The sequence below is a fragment of the Oppia nitens genome, unplaced genomic scaffold, assembly GCF_028296485.1.
Source record: "Oppia nitens isolate AA-2021 unplaced genomic scaffold, nextdenovo-longstitch-racon4-pilon3 scaffold5_pilon_pilon_pilon, whole genome shotgun sequence".
NCBI lineage: Eukaryota > Metazoa > Arthropoda > Arachnida > Sarcoptiformes > Oppiidae > Oppia > Oppia nitens.
In genome coordinates, this window is record NW_026533243.1 from 1,845,545 (window position 1) to 1,866,160 (window position 20,616).

The 20,616-nt window shown below is 25.1% G+C and overlaps 5 protein-coding genes across 5 annotated transcripts; 3 read left to right on the forward strand and 2 right to left on the reverse strand.

The window, feature by feature from the left end:
- Positions 1 to 3,173: 3,173 nt before the first annotated feature.
- On the reverse strand, positions 3,174 to 5,326 carry LOC128961182 (sodium-dependent glucose transporter 1A-like). The gene is made up of 4 exons (XM_054307388.1): positions 5,159 to 5,326; positions 4,940 to 5,066; positions 4,264 to 4,410; positions 3,174 to 4,171 (listed from the first exon to the last, which is right to left on the reverse strand). The coding sequence occupies exons 1-4, from the start codon at positions 5,324 to 5,326 to the stop codon at positions 3,174 to 3,176; spliced, it is 1,440 nt and encodes a 479-aa protein (XP_054163363.1).
- A 2,656-nt stretch (positions 5,327 to 7,982) lies between these two features.
- On the forward strand, positions 7,983 to 9,659 carry LOC128961183 (neuropeptide FF receptor 2-like). The gene is made up of 6 exons (XM_054307389.1): positions 7,983 to 8,299; positions 8,397 to 8,485; positions 8,585 to 8,790; positions 8,858 to 9,142; positions 9,222 to 9,263; positions 9,354 to 9,659. The coding sequence occupies exons 1-6, from the start codon at positions 7,983 to 7,985 to the stop codon at positions 9,657 to 9,659; spliced, it is 1,245 nt and encodes a 414-aa protein (XP_054163364.1).
- Positions 9,660 to 10,770: 1,111 nt separating this feature from the next.
- LOC128961184 (motile sperm domain-containing protein 2-like) lies at positions 10,771 to 11,685 on the reverse strand. The gene is made up of 2 exons (XM_054307390.1): positions 11,238 to 11,685; positions 10,771 to 11,171 (listed from the first exon to the last, which is right to left on the reverse strand). Exons 1-2 carry the CDS (start codon positions 11,683 to 11,685, stop codon positions 10,771 to 10,773), a joined length of 849 nt encoding a protein of 282 aa, XP_054163365.1.
- Positions 11,686 to 15,501: 3,816 nt separating this feature from the next.
- Positions 15,502 to 16,343, forward strand: LOC128961324 (ctenidin-3-like). The gene is made up of 2 exons (XM_054307546.1): positions 15,502 to 15,676; positions 15,739 to 16,343. Exons 1-2 carry the CDS (start codon positions 15,586 to 15,588, stop codon positions 16,227 to 16,229), a joined length of 582 nt encoding a protein of 193 aa, XP_054163521.1. The 5' UTR covers positions 15,502 to 15,585; the 3' UTR covers positions 16,230 to 16,343.
- Positions 16,344 to 17,073: 730 nt separating this feature from the next.
- On the forward strand, positions 17,074 to 20,236 carry LOC128961185 (sodium-dependent glucose transporter 1-like). The gene is made up of 5 exons (XM_054307391.1): positions 17,074 to 17,177; positions 17,246 to 17,366; positions 18,964 to 19,094; positions 19,160 to 19,691; positions 19,761 to 20,236. Exons 1-5 carry the CDS (start codon positions 17,097 to 17,099, stop codon positions 20,234 to 20,236), a joined length of 1,341 nt encoding a protein of 446 aa, XP_054163366.1. The 5' UTR covers positions 17,074 to 17,096.
- The last annotated feature ends 380 nt before the right edge of the window (positions 20,237 to 20,616 follow it).

Genomic DNA, 20,616 nt, shown 5'->3' on the forward strand with positions numbered 1-20,616 from the left:
ACTTTATAAATCATTTTTAAATTATTTCTTTTTTTTCTTATATAGATATATACTGTATATACAGTATATAGTATATACTATATACATATGTACGTATTATTAGTTATTAAAACATTTTAGCATTTTAGTTGTCAATTTTTAAATTTTGATACCAGATTCGGATAAAACATTAAATAATAGGATAAAATTGTCTGAAAAATTAAGTACCATGGTCAAAATAAACGATAAAATTAAGTACCATGGTCAAAATAAACGATAAAATTAAACAAGATAAAAAATTTCAATTTTTTATTGATATTTATGTTGTGGTGTGTGATTAAGTGTATACAATGGATGAGTGAATGAGTTATTATTTGCTAGTAATTTATTTGTTTAATTTATTTTAACTGTAAACCTGCATAAAAAATAAATAGTTCAAAAATAACAACAATAATAACAACAATTAGTTATAGTTTCTACAATTATGTTCCGGCAATGCTATCTAGAATTATCAACCGATTTACATTTATTATTGAAAATTATCATGTTAAATATAAAAAACAAAACTAATACAATTGATACTATTAAAATATTCATATAGACAAATGAGATTGGTGATTTATCGATATATTGGCCACAAACAGCCGGAAATATGGCACCAATTAGGCCACCGGTGCAGACACATAGTCCGGTAATTGTATTAGTCATTGACAGTTCTGTCCCTAAAAATGCATAAATGGACGGATAGGTAGTGGATAATCCAATACCCAAAACAATAGCACCCGTTAATAGTACTGTCTCCGAAAGTTTAAGGCATTGAAACACAAAAAATATAACATTTGCTGTAATTATCAAAATAAGATTTAAATAAATGCTATTTTTTGACCAAAATTTTAACGATACTATAAAATTGATTCCGCGGACAGCCGTAAACGTAACCGTCATTACGGCCAATATAAAGGCACTATCATTGGCTGACAGTGCCAGATGTGACTTCTCCACAAATGTGGGCAACAAATGAAACACCGTTAACTCGAAACCGGTAAACAAACCAATAATTAGTACACCAAATGTATTGTAAGCGACTTCCCATTTATCGGCACATTTGAAAACACCGAATCCTGTGTTTGTGCTGTTAGTGTTTGTCTCAATGATCGGTGGTCTATAGTGACGATAACAATGCAAAACAAGTAAAACTATGGCTGATATCATCAGTAATAATCCGTTTATGGCAAACGGTATCTCAATATTTGATTTATAAATGTTTGTTTCATTGAAAACAATTTGTTGTGAATTTKTTTCTAAAAAATTATAATCATTTTTGTTTAAACTTTCGTTTAGTATTAGACTAGTGTTRARAGTATGAGTGGATAAAAATGGTCGTGAAATCAGTGGTGAAATGCAAAGACCAACACCAATGAAGAATTCAATGCCTCCTAAATAGAGATGAGATTTTTGACCCCATATTTCAATCATCCAAACAACTATTGCTGTATCCAAACCTATAATAATATTTATATATATTTATTTGAAAAATATTATTGATTTTTACAATTTTGTTTTAATTATRTCTAACCTCCAGCTCCAAAACCGCACAGTGCTGTGACAGTAAAAATACTGATGAGATTAGGATAGTTAGGTAAAGTACCGATAGTAATGCCCATCAATACAATTAAAGCTACCAGTGCTARTTGACGATTAATAACATTAAATATGAATCCATCTGTAAAGTTGAAAGAAAAAATTATTATCAATAATTACATAATATATTTTGATTTGAATAGTTTGCAAGTTTATAAATATTAATGTATAATAATAGCATAAAATTCAATGTTTATTACTTATGATTGCGCCGATAGTATAGCCGATTGCGAAACACGAAAATATAAATGTTATCTCATTTGTTGTTGAATTCAATTTATGTGTCAAATCACTGAGTGATGGACCGATTATGTTCAATACAATTCCCTATTTAAATATATTATTTATAATTAAAACAAWCAAATTTAAGTCAGACTAAAATTAAATTAAATTAAATAAACAAACTAAATAAGACTAAAATTATTTGCTAATCTAATTTCTGCCTGATATTTATATTTAAGTGCAGTATATAAATGTTATATGCATTTATAAATAGCAATATTTCTAAAAATAAAGAAATAATAACTGGAATTTAATTTTATACAGAATATTCTRTAAATAGTTATTTACATAAGAAAGAGCACAAACAAACAATGTCCAGGAAATCAATTTCTTGTATTTATTGTCTAACTCTTCAAATACTTGCACTTCAACATCAATGTCCAACTGGTTGTCAATCATTGTTTTGTTGATATTATTAAATCTATCGGTGAATGTCATTATCAGTCAACTCTAACTCTAAAATTTGGCACAAATTCTTGTATTTTATTTAAAAATCAATATATTTCATAAACAAATGATGTTTTTTTTAATATAAAATTTTCTGCAAACAAAATAAATTAGATTATTGTAGAAATAAAAAATGAAAATATATAATAATAATAATAACTATAAAACATTTTAAWAAGTCACGATCAARAATTTACATTAATTAATAATATTATTGTTTTTTTTAAATGTTATAATTTATTTAGATTAACATGTCAAATTTACATAATTGCTTAATAAATATTTGATCAAATAATAATATAAATAAAATTAATTTAATTAATAATTGCTATTTTATATTATAAAAATATTATTACAATAAACTACAATATTCATGGTGAAATTAAAATWAATATAATTATTACAACTTTTTAATTTGAWGTTATAWACATTTATTTGACTTTTACGATATTTATATCGTTTATAAATTATTATTGAAATTATAATACTTATAATAAACATTTATTTTACTGTATTATTTATAATACCGGTATTTAAAAATTCATAATATATAAAATATTCTTAATAAATATACATCTACCTGTATTTTTACTAAAACATATGGGTATAATATATATAATAACAATAATATAAAGTTAATTTTTAAAAATTTCCTTTTAATTATATACTAAAATTTTTAMAATATATTTAACATTCATAATAATTATAAAAATGACTTAAATAGATAACAAATATTAAAATATCATATCACAGGTTAGTATTAYATACTAGCATTTGTCTTAAATAAAAAAAACTYTTTTAATAACAATCTATTGTAGCAATTATTATAATACTTGTAATTTTGCCCTAAAATAGACAACAATTTTAAATGTAGTAAATGATATGCCAATAATTATCGTACAAATTAGGCTCATATAGATCAGTGCCAAAGGGTGTTCCTCAATAAATTGACCGCAAAGTGTGGGCAATAGTGCTGCCATTAGACCACTGGTACAGACAAACAAACCGCCGATTGTATTRCTAATAGTCAAGTGTTTCTCTAGAAATGCATAAACCAATGCATAGATTGTGGAAAACCCTGAGCCGACAATTATGACACCAATCAATAGTACAATCTTTGAATAATTATAAATTTCAAATAATAGTATCACAACGTATCCAACAATTATTATAATAAAATTAAGGAACAGTAGATTTTCCGACCAAAATTTGAAGGAAATAACAAAATTGATGCCTCGAAATAGTGCAAAAGCACCGGCCATTATGGTCTGTACGAGTGCACTGTCATTGCCGGACAGTTGCAGATGACTGTACTTWGCAAATGATGAGATCAATTGGAAGTTCATTACTTCCATACCAACATAAGGTGCCAACGATAACAAGCCCAGTACTATGTAGATGACTGTCCACTTGTCAGGACATTTGCAGCTAAACTCTTCTTGTTGTTCAATCGGCGGAACATATCGTCGATAAAAGTGTAGTATTAATAAAATCAGTGCCGACGAGATCAGTAGTCCGCCGACAATCCCAAACGGGATCTCTATATGAGACTCACTGTAGACGTCAATTGTTTTTGTGGTATTAGTTGGTGTTGTTATTGATTGCAATGATATATTTGACAATTTCATTATATGAGAGCTTAGGTCTGTAACCATCTGACTATTTGTAACATTTTTCTTGGATTGTTTGGCCAAAAACGGACCGGTCATTAGTGGCGACACAAATGTTCCGACGGCATTGAAAAACTGTAGTCCCTGTAGATATGAACTCGACTTTTCGGCCCAAATCTCAATTAGCCAAACAACTTGTGCCGTATCAAAGCCTATATCAATATAATTGGTAAATCAATAATTAATTACTAAAAAAATACTAAAAACTATATATTTGAATACTTTTCAATCAATTTCCAATTACCTCCAGCACCGAAACCACATAGTAGTCCAACGAGATAGAGAAGCCATATGTTTGACACATGAGGTGCCGAACTGATAGCACAGGCCATCAAAATGAGTAAACATGTTAACACTAATTGACGGCTTATGTAGTTGAAGATTATCCCATCTGAAACATAATAATATTATATTTAATTGGGATATGGGATATATGGGGATAGGAAACGATTGGGGGATGGTTCAATCTACAGTTATTAAACATATTAACAGTACTGTATATGCAGTAGTATTATCACTATGGGTTTACATTGTTATTTATGTCTGATTAGATTAATTATAATTTATAAACTTTTTTTTAAAAAACATGTATAGAAACCGGTAACTAGTGCAAATTACATAACTCAATATTTTTTAAAATAAATCGGTAAAATTAAATATTTAATGATAAAAAAAAGAGTTCATATTGTTTTGTGATAAACAAATGTCAACTTTGATTAAATATGCTGTATATTGTACTTAAGTACAGTATATTAATAAAGTACAATAAATTCAACTATTTAAAAAAATTAAATAATAATAATTTTATGAAAAGTTTAGCATATGTAAAACTTTCTTAATATTATCAAAGTTTATAAAAAAAATATATCAATAAATAAAAAACAATAATAATGTATAATTACAGTATTATTATTACTTACTGATAATAGCTCCCAATGTATAACCAATACAAATGCATCCGAGAACTATCGTTATACTATCAATGCTAGTATTTAGTCTAATAGTCATATCATTCAGTGCCGGACCTATTATATAGGTTGTCATTCCCTGTTATATAGTGTTTGTATTATTTAATTAAAAAGGATAAATAAAAAAAATTTATGATAAATAAAACTAATAATAATAATAATAATACATACATAGGTAAAAGCACCGTAAAATAGTGTCCATGAAATCAATTGTTTATATTTATTGTCCAATTTATTGCTATTATTATTATCGTCAACCAATGTATCGATACTATTGAGATCAATCTCATACGGRACTATCCATTTGTCATCTGAATGTTCACTTGAATTGGTTGTCATTTTATTTAAATAATAGTTATTAGATTTACACGTTATAGCAGATGAAATTTTTTACAATTAAAACAATTTTTTGTAAATTTTGTTTTACAGATAATTTTGAAAACATAGACAAAACACCATTTAGTTTATTATACTTAAACAGTGTATCATTAGTATTGTCACTAAAACCTAAACCAAACTGATATCCATTGAAAGTAATACCTAAAGGGGAATATGTTTTTTCAAAGCACTTGAATATAATACCTTAATAATTGATTAAATAATAGGGAATAATATATATCGATATATCTATCAAATAAATATTATATAGATATATAGATATAAAAAAATACAATAAAATCATATAATTGTGTTGATATTGTTTTTTATTACATGTATAGTATAGTGTATTATCATTATCAGTGAATTTTTATTTAAAATGATTTAAATGTAAATATTAATGAAATAAATTGCTAACACAGTTGTCATTATAATAACAATACAGTTTACTTTATAAATATTCAATAGTTATGTTGAAATTACATATACAGTTGTATTATATTACACGTAAAGTTCGCTCAACATTCCCAGGAAGTGAAGTTCCCTAAAAAATCCCTCCAATTTTTCCGGAAAATATTTTATTTTCCCTCCCTTGATCGTTAGAAAATGAAAATATATTTTATATTATTTATAATAAATAGTATAAAAACTTAAATATTTTCAAAAAAATTATTGAAATGTGACGGAAAATAAAGCGTTTACCCGTCAAATAGCTCTTTAAAATATACTTTAAAGAAACTATGCATAAGTTTTATATAAGGGTAGACAATAGAGACTGATTTGGGTACTAACTTGTTATCAAATCATACGGTTCTTAAAGTAACTTTAAGACAGAACCCTTTTCGGTTTGGTTTGAGAGTCAAAATCTAGTTTCGAAAGCCTATACCCGATCACACTAAGTGCCCGTCCGCGAGATACGGCTTAATGACCCAAAAGTAATACACCTAAGGCTTAACTAACTTCAATCAATTAATAATCAATTGTTTCAGTTTTAAACTCTGATTTTTTATTCAAAATAAATAGCATATGTCGATAAAACACATGTATAATTAGTTACAGTATATTTTAACTATTTATAATTAATTAAGTCATTTTAGACTTATAATAATGTGTCAATTTACAAATTATATAATTCGATATAATATTAGGTAACTTTAAGTTTATACAAAATTAGTCGAAAACAAATAGAACATAATCAAAATTAATAAATTTTTATAATTTAAATGGTTAATAATAGGCTTGCCACTACAAAGTATATTTTGTAGTGTGCAATTGGTAACGCTAGAGGAGCTGATGATGCCTAAATCATCACAGAAATATTTAAAAATAAACAATTCAATAAATTAAGTGAGACTATTTATCAATATAATTTAAAGTACAGTTTAATATAATATTAGTTTTTTAAACATTATAATAAAATGTGTTGTTTAGAGTTTAATAGATTGTAACACAAAGAAATAAATTCCCTATGAATTCCCAGAAAGAAGGGTAGATAAGAAACATTTGGAAAATAAAACGAGGGATAGGAATCTGATGTAACCCTAATTACACATAATGTAATAAAAAAAAGTCAGATGACTACTTGTTTATTATTAGGTAAATATGTTTATAGTTAATGACAATTATCAATATAATACAACATATAGTATTATTAGTATTATTATTATTATTATTGTATGAAAATGTTTTATATATTAATTTACAAATAATTAATAATAAATATAAATCAATGACCTTACTTTTACTATAAGTTAATTTATTAAACATAACAAAAATGTTATAGCATTTAGCACATATTAATAAAGTTAATTTATATTATGATACAGTAGTACAAAATGATTTTAAAATAATTGTCATAATTTTTAGGCAGTTTTATAATTAATAATAATAATAGTTTAAAATAATTAATTCAATAGATAGAAAATATATTATATTTATTCTAAACATACACATTGTATATATTAATACTATTTGCTATTTAAACATTATCAAATAGTTAAACAAATTTAACTATTTTGATAGTCTAAATACAATACATTGAATAAATATAAACAGTTCAAATTGTAATTAACTATCTATAACTTCTAACAATGACTTAATGTTTATAAAATTGTCAATTCAATAATACCATAAAAATAAATGTTACGTTGAAATGTAAATAATTTCACAAAAACCAACAAAAATTGATAAAAATAACATTTATAAGTATTAAAATAATCTGATTTTTCTCAGTTGGAGAGAAACAGAGAGTTTAACAAAAAAATAAGTAATAAAAAAATGTGTTTATAGTTATAGAAATTATATTGTCTTTATCGCAATACCAACGCTGGGGTAATGCAATCAATAATTCCTTATATATATATATATTAAAATATATATATCTAATAAGGTTTTATTAAATTGATATCAAAATATATTTATAATATATTTTAAGAGTTTTAATTCTAAGAAAAATAAAATAATGAAACTTTTTTTTTATATTGAATTTTTATTAGAACTTCTATTTAAAAAATAATTTAAAAAAACTTATTTGACAACGAAAAAGATGATTAAACAATTTTACTATTGATTGTGTATTTTAATTATATTTTTAATATATATCAGTATATTATGTGATATGGATATAGAAAGTGCTTTGAATGCATCGACACATCATTTACATCCACAACACGACGATTATGACTATTTCGACGATAGCTATAATAACTTTAACTTTTCGGCCGTCAACTATACGGACGCCACACATACAATATGGGTCCGCAAACCCGTATGGGAAGTGTTCATCAAAACAATGGCTGTCCTACCGATTATGACTATCGGTATATTTGGCAATTTAGCCATTGTTTGTCTAATTTTAAGATTAAAGTCATTACGTAAATCGCATATCAATTTATTTATTTTAAATATGGCACTGGCTGATTTATTAACAACATTGTAAGATCTTAAAAAACAATTTTTCTATAATGATAAATATATTTTTTTTTAAATAATTTAGTCAATCTTTTTTTTAAAAAAATATATATTATATTAGATTTTGTCCATGGATGGGACTGGTAGACAATGTTTATCAAAACTATGAATTGGGACCAGTGTTTTGTAAATTAGAGGGATTTTTAAAAAGTAATATATTTATCTGATATCAATTGAAATAAATAAAACAAATATATAATTACAAAATAATATCGTAATATATTAGTAACTATTATATCTTTATTCTAGTGTTATGCCTATTGGCGAGTGTATTATCATTGGTGACGGTATCATTTGATCGATTCATTGCAATTGTTTTCCCATTTAAACGCCATCTGAACCGTAAAGTTTCATATTTAATAATATTTGCCATTTGGGCCATTGCTATTATACTGTCCAGTCCACTAGCATTTTGGCGATCCTATCGCCAGAGACAGTGGTTAGATTATCTGGAGGTTTATATTTATTAAAAAATAATTTGTTATATTGATTCAAACTAACCGTTCAAACTTTAATTACTAGAAATGGTGTCCCGAGGATAACGTAGAGACCACCAAATTTTATTGGCTGTTCCTAATGCTGCCACTCGTATATCTGCCACTGTTTGTAATGATAGTCGTCTATTCAGTGATTATCAGACATATGGATAAATATGAGAAAACCATATCAATAAACGAGACACCCGTCCGCATAAAACATAGCCAAACATTAATCAAAATGTTGTTCCTATATATACTGACAACTATTATATGTTGGTTTCCATTGCAAGCGGTTGTCTTCTACCGGCGCTTTAAATCACCCGTTACTGTAAGTTTACTAACAAAAAAAATAAATCTAATATATAACTATAATTTAAGCTAATTATGTATTTTTCCTATTTATTAAGGAACTACCTTTTTGGTATCTGGATTGTTGTTTTTTAGCACAAGTATTGTTTTTAGTATTTATAATTAAAATGTTTTCTACATATTTTGTTAGTTTATTAATTTATTTTTCTTGTTGTTGTTGTTGGGGACAGTTGTTTGCATCGGCCAACTCAGCCATGAATCCAATCATTACATTTCGCAAAAGTTTTGCCCATTTGTTGCCAAAATTAATATCACCGAAGAAAACGACAGCTCAGCGAATGGTACCAATGGATGTAGCGATCATACAGTGTCAGCTGGATATGGCTCATCCATCACTGGCAACGGCCAGTGCCGAAAAACAACGACAACTAATGTTAGCCAATATTAGTAACGGTTTGAATACAAATACAACAAGTTTTACGAAACAAATTCTTATGAAAAGAGTGCCACAAATATTCTTAAGAGACGACACTTAAGAGAAAAAAACAACAATAAATCATATCATCTATTGTTTACTAAATTGTGTCACAAATTTTTGTTTGATTTTATTATTATTAGTGTTTTGACACATTAAATGATTAATTTATAAAAATATATAATTACATAAAATTATGTTACAAAATATTGTTTAATTATTATTATTTGTGTTAATAGTAGTATATTAATCGTAATATAATTTTGCCGATAGTGTATGTCATTGAAAATATCACTTTTATTGTTTTATTTTTTATTTTTTACTATTTCATCAATCATGTAATAATTTATTAATAACAACAAAAGTTTTGATTGCAACAATAGATTAGCTAAAATATTTTTGTTTTATTTTATTGATTATTAAATAAAAAACAACAACAAAAAAGTTTAGTTTGTTAAGATATAATTTTGTTTGAAAATAACACTTTCACTTAACTTTTACAAAATATCAAATGTTTCGCACAATAATTAATGCATTATTTTTTGTTGTTTCATACAATAGTGTTATTGAGTATTATTATTATTAATAACTATCCTTTAATATTAAATAAAGTTTGCTAATTATTTTTTGTTGTTTATAAATCCGTGTATTTTTAAACAAAAGGATAATGAGATTATTTTTAATATTTTATTTTATATAATATTATATTTTATAAAAATTAATTTATTAAACAAAATACAAGTAATTATATTTTTATAGCCTTAAAGAGTCTTAAAAGTAATTTTTGGCAAAACATATTAAAACGTGAATTATATTCTAAAATGATTTTATTTATTTTTTTTAATTTTTAGTAAACTATAAATATTATAATAACATGATATACTGTACGCTGTTTTTATATTAAATAAATTTTATTTTTGCAAATTTAAATATTTCTTAAGATTAGAGTTGTGAATTAAATTTATGATAAGTTAATATCAAAAAATTAAATCTATATTAATTTTTTATTAATACATAGCTATAATTAATTTAAATTTACTAATTTTGATATTTTGATACTAATAACAAATATATTAAAGAGTAGTTTCATAAAAAAATCAAATAAAATTTTATAATTTATAGTATTAATTAAAGCTAAATTGAAAAATGATAACAATTTTAGTACAATTTTATTAAATAGTATAAAATTGCTCCAAATGTTTGACCAATTTGTCGGCCTTTTCTGTCTTAATGCCTAATCGTTCGGCCAATTCATGAGCTGTCGGACTACCGTCGGGTACATTACGATAGGGTTCGGCATTAGTACCCAACAAAAAGTCCGGCAATTCATTTGCCGACACATATTCATTGATTGTCTTTTTGCTAATCATATAACAAAACTTTTCCTGTTCTTCATTGAGCCACGACTTGACTACTTTGAAAACTGCTTCCATAACTGTCGGCAACTTATATACCAGTCCTGCGTTGACGAGTCCGGGATAGTAGTCATTGAAGATGTGATGAGCAAACTTCATAAAGTCTATGTCAGCATTTTTGATGCCCGACTCTTTACAGTCCAACAATAGGGTCACACCTGAAAAAATTGTATTATTTGTATTATCACATAAAAAAATCAAAAAATAAAAATTAATTAACAAACCTTTTCCTGAATCAGCTAAGTCTGCCTTTTCGATCAAATAGATGAAAAACTTTTGAGCCATTGGTATCCAAGACTTGATTTTTCGGGTGACTTTACCCCTCATAATCATAAGTTGGGCGCCATTTAAGTCTTTGCCATACAAAAAAAGTGGTGCGCTTTGAAACACTTCTCGCGGGAAGTCTTTCTCTGACAACTCCAACACTCCAAACGACTTTCGCCACTTCATAGCCGAGTCCAAGCCGTCCAATGCTTTGTCGACATTTGATTTATGGTGATTCAGAAATCGTTGAATCGACCAATTTTTCGACTTTATTTTCTCGATATCTTTATCATAGTATAGTTCAGGGTTTTTAGCAACCAATTCAAGAAACTTTTGCCGTAATTCACTGATCAATGAATCGGCTATTTTTTGTGACACTTCGTATGAGTTCAATGTTGCAAATGCCATATTTTTTTGGGATATAAATTGATTTATTAAAAATTAAAGTAATAAATACTTTTAACAAAATTTATATATTTTTTAATAAATGATATTTTCAACAACTATATATCAATATATTAATATAATTGCTAACTTTTTACACCCGTAATATAACACTAAACAAACTAAAACCTATTTTAATAGTGATCTCAGATTTTTGAGAAATATAAGACAACAATCGTTTCGGTGATTGTCTCTCCTATTTAAGCGATTCGTTACAAATTTGACACAAAAAATAATACTTTTTTATTTAACATTTACTATAATGATTGCAAAAAATAGAGACTAATTGACATTTTTTGTCAAAAATAACATAAAAGGTATTTTGAAAAATTAATTGTTTTTTGTACACCTATTGATTGTTTTGTGATTAAAATAGATTAAAATTTTTAAAAATAGTTTTATAACACAACTAATGGTTAATTGTTAAGATATTGTATATTTGATAGACAATGTATTGATAGATACATTATAGTTAACTAACAACAATATTTTTATTTTTAAAAATACTTAAATATATTACTAACAGTATTTTTGTAAAATTCTAGTTAGTTTTATTTTTTTATAATAATTTTTATGTTTAAATAAAAAAATATTTTTTATTTATAATGAAACATTATCAATTTTTGTAATGCATGAACAATTTCTTTTAAATATTTGTAAAATTATACAGTTTAATTTATACAATAAAGATATTATAATAGTATAATTAGTAATATATACAATGTTAACAAACAACAACAACAACAGTAATAATAAGTGTAATAAATATTTATCAGTCATAAAGTATATTAATTTTCAGTTTTGAATAACAAAAAACTACTTTTTTTACTTTACATGTTTTTAAAATTTAGATTTTTTAGAATTGCAAACTTTTAAATAAGAGTACATTTTGTTAGTCTATTAAAAAAAATATATTTATTTTAGTGAATATATATATATATATATATATCAAAGTTCAATAATTTTTTTCAAATAACAATATCATTGGTGTTGGCCTCTATGCCCACTCATATTTATTTTGAAGTTATTAATATAAAATCATTTTTATATTATAGATTATAAAACATTATTTAAAAAAAATTATCTAATAATTGAAAGTACTTATATATCAATAACAAAAAAAAACAATAATGCCATTATCATTGGTTATTAACAACGATAAGATAATAATCAAAATTATTAATTTTGTTTCACTTATTATAAGTGTTATATCGTTGACCGCAAGTTGAAGGTGTAGTGCAGTTATCTTTTGTTTTGTTTTTATATACATAATAATAGGGCAGTCCATCATTTTGATAACTCGATGGGTATTTGAAGGTAACCAGCAATTAGTTGTATATGATATTTAAATAATAATAATAATAATATAAAGCAATGATAAAACGTGTTATAATAACAATTTAAATCATTATAATATTATAATACCATATAAACTGTGTATTTATGAAACTATGGTTTTTCACATTTTTATACGACTATTAACTTTCAAGGCTTACCACATGCATTGCCCACAGGAGAGCCACTTCTCATCACTTATTTATTAAATATGTTTTACTCATTCAAATGCCAGACAATTAAACTGAAATAATTGCTATAATATTATCGTAAATAAAAAAAGAAGACAATTAATTGATATTACAGTATTATATTTAAAGTAAAAAAAAACTAACAATTTGTGTTAATATCAATTTTATATAGAAATATATCGAGTTATGACTCAATTTAAGTTAAAAATAGAAAAATTGGAAAGTTTTTTAAACAATAAATTTATAACAATTAACTTCATTTTAATGATTAGTTTTCTTTTAAATGTTGAAACAATTAAACCAAGATATTAAAAGTTGATAAAAATATTTTTATTTTTCTGGGGCTTTATGTATTTTGTGTTAATTTTCAAATAAAAACATAAATAATATTACCATTGATATACAGTATTACCAGAAAAAATGTATTTTCCAAAAAAAGATATACTATTTTAACAATAAAAGCGTTTAATAGAAATATTTTTATTTTATTTATAGCTAAATAAATTTCATTTGCATTAAGCCGCAAAAATTTGCATTTTTCATTTGATTACTTTATTTTATTATGTTAGTTAAAAAAACTAATGATTAGCAATTTAAATATTGTCGCCAAATAACTGTTGCTGTCGTTAAAATATTTAAAATAAAAATATTATTGTTAGTATTTATGTTATTGAGCTAGATTTTATAGATTAAATAATAATAAAAACCAAACATACATAATATATCGTAAACAGTTATTTTTATTGTTTTTATGTTTAGTTGCATAAAAATCTTAATTGTATTAATTTTTTTTAAAGAAAGTATATCTAATAAATTTTTATTATCTAGCAATGCTTTCAAGCATTTTTATTATTTTTTATGTAATATTTTATTTATTATGAATTGTTATTATCTAATAATTAATTAAAATGTATAATAAATACAATTGAATTCAATGTTGTCTGCATTTTTGTTAATTTATATGAAATAAAATTTAATCAATATATTAATTTTTAGATTATAAATTTATCCAAAACATATTACAATAAAAAAATATTTGGCTAAACGTCTGTATCAACCATTTCAAAAAACATCAAATAATTTAAAATAATTATTATTCAATTAACGAAATGATAGGGCACTTAAATATACACATAAAAAACAAGTAAATTATATTAAATATCTAATTTTGTTGTTTTTATGTTGATTTTAAATATTAAAATTTTTATAATTATTTTTTTTAAACATTAATTACTACAAGTTTTGAATCTTAACCCCAACTAATAATTTTAAAAAATCAAATACTGTTAATAGGTATGAGTAGTAACAATGCACTCTTGGTTAGGATAGTTATGGAGAGCTCAGGTATTATAATGGTGTCAATGTTAACAAAAACTTACAATATATTCATTTGCATTTGAATTCATTAAGTTTTAGTAGAGCTTTGACCACAAAAACATAAAAACAAGACAACAAATTAATTCATTGCCAAAACATAATTTTTAAAAAAAAACATTAATATTATTATTATTATAGTGTCTACAATGTAATGCAATGTGAAAATGAAAACAAACTTAATTGTTTTAATAAAGTTTATTAAAGAGTCTACAATAAAATTCATGGATAAGACAAATATAATGAGTAATTTGTTTATATTGTGATATAAACAAGTGTCGGGACTGACAAAACAAAATYGCTATTAATTTGTTATTATATATAATATTTGTTTTTGTTTATTAAATAAAAAATTCTCTTAATTGGTCTCTCCTTCTCTCTCTCTCTCTCTCTCTCTCTCTCTCTCTCTCTCTCTCTCTCTCTCTCTCTCTCTCTCTCTCTCTCTCTCTCTCTCTCTCTTGAATGTTGACCATCAATGAAATGCTGGTGAGAGAAGTGGTTGTCTAATAGAGAAGAGGAAGGACTTAACCAAAAGAGTCTCTCAACTCAAGTACATCTTCTTTAGTTATCTTTCTCTTCTTCTTCTTGTTTATAATTCTTCATAATTTTAGTCTCGAGAAAAAAACATTTGTGAATCATAATAGCGATTATATTATTATTATTAATAAAATCATAGTTTTATGTACCGAAAACCTTGAGAAATATAACAAAAATAAATTATATGTATATATCATATATTTAAAAAAAATTAAAACCTTTATTAATGAAAAGGTAATAATAATAATAAGAGGCAGAAAAAAACAAATAATTATTAATTTTATTATTATTTTAGTGATGAAAACGACAAGTATTTAAAGGGAAAGCATTTTCCACTGAATCACTAAATCATTGCAATTGATATCATAAGAAAGTCTTTGAATTGATTTTCATATCAAATCAAATATTACAGTATATTATTGAAAACATGAAGAAGTGTGTAATAGTATTAACATTTGGTTTTCTAATTGTTGTTTCAATTAATTTCGATATTACCGAAGGAGGCGGTGGTGGAGGAGGTTTGTATCATTTATTTATATAAAAATATCTTTTACTAAAAAATAATTTATCAAAACTATAGGTTGGGGCGGTGGAGGATATGGAGGTGGCATAAGTAAAGGAGGTTATGGTGGTGGGGGTGGATGGGGTGGCGGCGGCTATGGAGGTGGTAAAGGAGGTTACGGTGGTGGTAGAGGTGGTCATGGAGGTGGAGGATGGAGCAGTGGTGGTCTGAGTAAAGGAGGTTATGGTGGTGGAGGATATAGTAGTGGCGGAAAGGGAGGCTATGGTGGCGGCGGATGGAGCGGTGGTTATGGAGGAGGAAAAGGTGGTTATGGTGGTGGTGGCGGTTATAGCGGTGGCTATCGCAAGGGCGGTGGAGGTTATGGAGGAGGAGGTAGAAGTCATGGAGGAGGCTATGGCGGAGGATATGGTGGAGGTAAACGAGGCGGTTATGGTGGAGGTTATGGTGGAGGATATGGCGGTGGAAAACGAGGCGGTTATGGTGGTGGTCATGGCGGTGGTAGTCGGGGAGGATATGGTGGTGGACATGGAGGCAAATGGGGTAAATAAAACTATTTTAACTCATTTAACATGCCATCAGTGATCCAAGATTTAAAAAAGTATATTTTTTTGTATTTAAAACTTTTAAAATTAGTTTTTTTATATTTTATATATATTAAGATTTTATATACAATTGTAAACTTGTTTTATTATAAATTAAATTATATAAAATCATAGTAATTGAAGCGTTTGGATAAAACATTTATAAATGAATCGTTTTGTATCACATTTTGTAAAGAAATATCACTATTTAAAAAGTTTGTGTAACTCTAAAAATATCAATTATATTAACAATATTTAATATAATAAAGTTTTTTGTTGTTGAAAATTAATTTGTTTAATTTAATTTTTTTCAATTTAATATCTTTAATTTTATTATCTTAATATAGTATATCATCATATAAGTAAAAAATGTTATAATTGTTAATTTTAACTAATTTGATTTTTWAAAATTTCTTTCAAATAAATTATGCAATACCTGTTTAATATAACGTAATATTAGTTATTATTACATAAAAATTGCATACCTGTGCTGGGGATGTTGTGTTGGATGTGATGGGGGCTCTAAAGTGTAGCACAAAATTTTTTGATCACATTATCAGTGATACATTATATTACGAGTGCAATACATGCGCAAACATTGACAGTATCACCATATGATAAATAATAGTGTATGTGATATAAATAATAAAAATGTATATAAAATGTATTTAAAACTATCTTAAACACCAATTTGTTTCCACATTATATTAAGTGCAGTATAACTACTGTTTTATAAAATATTTACAGTTTGTTTGTATCGTTCAAATGTTAAACATTCATTTAAAATTTTAATAACTTAAAAAATAATTGGAAACTAACTGTCCCCTCGCTATCATGGAATTTGAATGGTTGTCCAAAATGTTAACACCAAAGCATTTGCTAACATATTCACTGTTTTTCTGTTATTTCGGAAATGTATGTTTCGATGATACGAACCCTAAGTCTTTTTAATAACATTTTGTTTTATATATTTAAATCCATAGGCCATCAACTATAGTCTGGTTGGACCTACACTGACATCACTGAGCGATATCTATGGTGTAACCTATGATGACAACATGATTGTCACCATAAGAACCGGGTTTTACACTATCGGAGCGCTAAGTAATATATTATTCTTTATATATATAACAGAATATTCCCTAATATTTTTATATTCTTTACTGAATAATCATTTTGTATTCACTGACAATCTATGCATTGATTTCATTATAACTATTAATATATTACTCATTGCATTATTTTAATGAAAATATTAAAAATATTTATTAATTTTTAAATAGGTTTTTATATCTGATATATTAAATCTAGTAATTTTAATATATTAAAATTTTTTTCATATATTTTATTAACAAAAGTGTCATCTATTTCATTAAAATTAATAATAGACTTAATTTACATGACAAAAGTTTTCACATATATAATATATTTAATATGTTTATCAATATAATAGTTGTTTTTATAAATATTTTCATTTGTCGTTTATGGCAACAATATAATTGTCATTTTTTAATTATTACTTTAAATTACTATTGAAGGCTATATTAATTTTTTAGACTATATGTATTGAATATGTAATTTTGTATTTAATTTTATTACTTTATTATATAAAATATAGTATTACATAAATTTGTTTTAATTTATCATTTAGTAATTTAATGCAAATATCATCAAAAAACAAAAATATTAATACTAATAATTTCTATATAATTATCAGTCTATTAATTGGTGTCAAAACAATTGGTAACACTCCAGGGGTATTATATAAATACTACTTAAGTAGTTGTTTTTTATAATCAAAGATAGCAATTAAAGTCAAATAATTTTTTTATATAATTATCACCTGATAATTGAGTAATCAGAAATTTATAGTTTTTAATTAATACACAATTTTATATATTTTATTTATATAATAATTTAACATTTTATTTTAGATTAACAATTTGTTATTTATAATTATAAACATTTTATATTTACTTAATTTAAAATCAAAATATTTATATTAAAATTTTTAAATATCAYTTTTACTACTTTTGAAAATCAAAATATTTTAACTCTTGAGAATAGTTTATATTTAGTGTCTCTTATACTCTATTATTCAAAAATTGATATTTAATACAATAGTCATAAACGTAAACTTAATTTCATATCTTTTATTAGAGAAATGTGTTTCTTATCATAATATTGTATAATAATAGATGTCATACAGTATTGAGGTTTTTGAAAGAGAGATATTTTAAGGTTATCACCCATACTATAAACTTAACAATTTGGACAAACATCAAACTTATTTGTTTTTAAACCAAACATTTTGCATATATTAATACTTTATTGCAGTAGCTTTATATAAATTTTTATCTATTTGTATATTTTTATTGTTGATAAACTATTTTTTAATATATCGCATATGTTATCACTTATGACATTTTGATATAATTTTATTGATTTTAGTACAAATAATTACTTATATAAAATTAAAAATTAATATTTTTAATATACAATTGAAAGATTGCTTTATAAAATTACAGAAAATATAAAATTAATAAATTAATAATGACAATATTTATATTTAAAAAATGCCAAATCTCAACTATTAATAAATACTATATAAATTTAAATTACTTTATATTTATATCAATTTTCTGCAATTTGTTATTAGTTTTACAATTATCTTTAATTAATCAAAAATTGTAACTTTTAGCTGGTTTTGGCTACAAATATGTGAGCCGACAAACATCGCTAATAGTGTCGATGATAATAATGGGCATAACATTAGGTGTATTGCCTTCTGTTAATTCACTGACCATCTACTATGTAATCGGCGCTATAAATGTATGAATTTATACAATTAAATAAAATTAAAAATTAAAAATTTATGTATATTTTTTGTATAATAGGGCATAACTGCCGGCTCAAGTGATATGGCTATAACGGCATGGATTATAGAGTTATGGGACGAAAAAAGTGGTCCCTATTTATTGGCCGCTCATTTTTGTTTCGGAACCGGCAATATAGTGGGTCCACAAATCGCCCGACCATTTCTTCTGGAAAATTTGTCTCAATTGGTGTTTGCCTATATTATCTGTGGCATTATTTGTGTGATCAGTGGCGTTATCTTAACTTTTGTTGTATTTGGTCCTAAAATCAGAGACCAATCGACTACTCCCGATGAAACCGTACCGAACCAAACACAYCGGACTTCTATTTCCGAGGATGTCATACAAGAATCGCGACGACGCGAACTCAGACCCATATTTGTTGTCATAATTGTGATCTTCGGGTGCCTTCTATTAGCTATCTATTCATCAATGGAAATGTCATACTTTAATTTGCAGTCAATTTTTGCTCAGACCTCAAGTTATAATATGAGTGAAGCCGACGCCACTTTGCTATCATCGACCACTTACGCTGTCTATACTATAACTAGAGGTTTGGCTATTAGTTTTCATATTTAAAAAAATGAAAATAATTATAAATATTTTTTATATGATAATTAAGGTGTCGAAATACTACTGGCCCTCAAAATACCGGTTCACTATATAATGTTAGCTCATTTTGCAGTCATTATTATCTTCAGCATTGTCTCAATAGTGACATATAGTTTGCCTTTAATATGGCTGTGGATTAGTAACATAGGCATCGGTATTGGTTGTGGATCAGTATATCCAACTATATACGCATTTCTTCAGCAAAATTTCAATATTGACGATAAAAAGACAGCCATTTTATTGTTTGTCAGCGGAGGTCTCGGAGCCACTTATCCTTATATTGTGGGAAAATCGATGACCAGTTGGCCACTTGTCTATATTTACATTAATATTATTAGTATTATATTGTGTGTCCTCTTTTTGTTTGTCATACGATTCATTAGCTGGAAGTGCGGTCGTATGGTTAGACCAGTTATGGTGATGACCGTCTCTTCCGACGGACCTCAAGAAARCGATTCATCGCTAACTAGACAACAATCAACTTAAAACATTTGCTCACAAATTTTATTTTTTTAAATTATACATTTTAATATTATCTTTTAGTTATGACTTGTAAATGTTGACCAAATTTCATCTATTTTTTATAAAAAAATATAATTTATAATATAATCTTTTTAAAAATTATAATATAAATTGTATTTTTTTATTAAAAAAAATACATTACAAAATTATTTTTACTGGTCTATCTTAAAATTATAAAAATTAGTACTCTTAATAATTATGAGAAWATATWTTATTTGTACTTTTATTTTTTTTAAAAATTATAATATATAATAATATTTATAAATTAGCATTACCGGCACATAATTTAAAACATTAAATTATTTTGATTAACACTTAACTAGTGTACAAATACTATCATTAAA

What these genes read in the sequence shown, in the direction of transcription:
- LOC128961183 (XM_054307389.1), top strand. Translation starts at nt 7,983, where the DNA reads ATGGATATAGAAAGTGCTTTGAATGCATCGACACATCATTTACATCCA. An exon ending in GCTGATTTATTAACAACATT is followed by an intron (nt 8,300 to 8,396) that starts GTAAGATCTTAA and finishes ATATTATATTAG; the next exon opens with ATTTTGTCCATGGATGGGAC. An exon ending in AGTGGTTAGATTATCTGGAG is followed by an intron (nt 8,791 to 8,857) that starts GTTTATATTTAT and finishes TTTAATTACTAG; the next exon opens with AAATGGTGTCCCGAGGATAA.
- LOC128961184 (XM_054307390.1), bottom strand. Translation starts at nt 11,685, where the DNA reads ATGGCATTTGCAACATTGAACTCATACGAAGTGTCACAAAAAATAGCC. An exon ending in CTTAGCTGATTCAGGAAAAG is followed by an intron (nt 11,172 to 11,237) that starts GTTTGTTAATTA and finishes CAATTTTTTCAG; the next exon opens with GTGTGACCCTATTGTTGGAC.
- LOC128961324 (XM_054307546.1), top strand. Translation starts at nt 15,586, where the DNA reads ATGAAGAAGTGTGTAATAGTATTAACATTTGGTTTTCTAATTGTTGTT. An exon ending in AGGAGGCGGTGGTGGAGGAG is followed by an intron (nt 15,677 to 15,738) that starts GTTTGTATCATT and finishes TCAAAACTATAG; the next exon opens with GTTGGGGCGGTGGAGGATAT.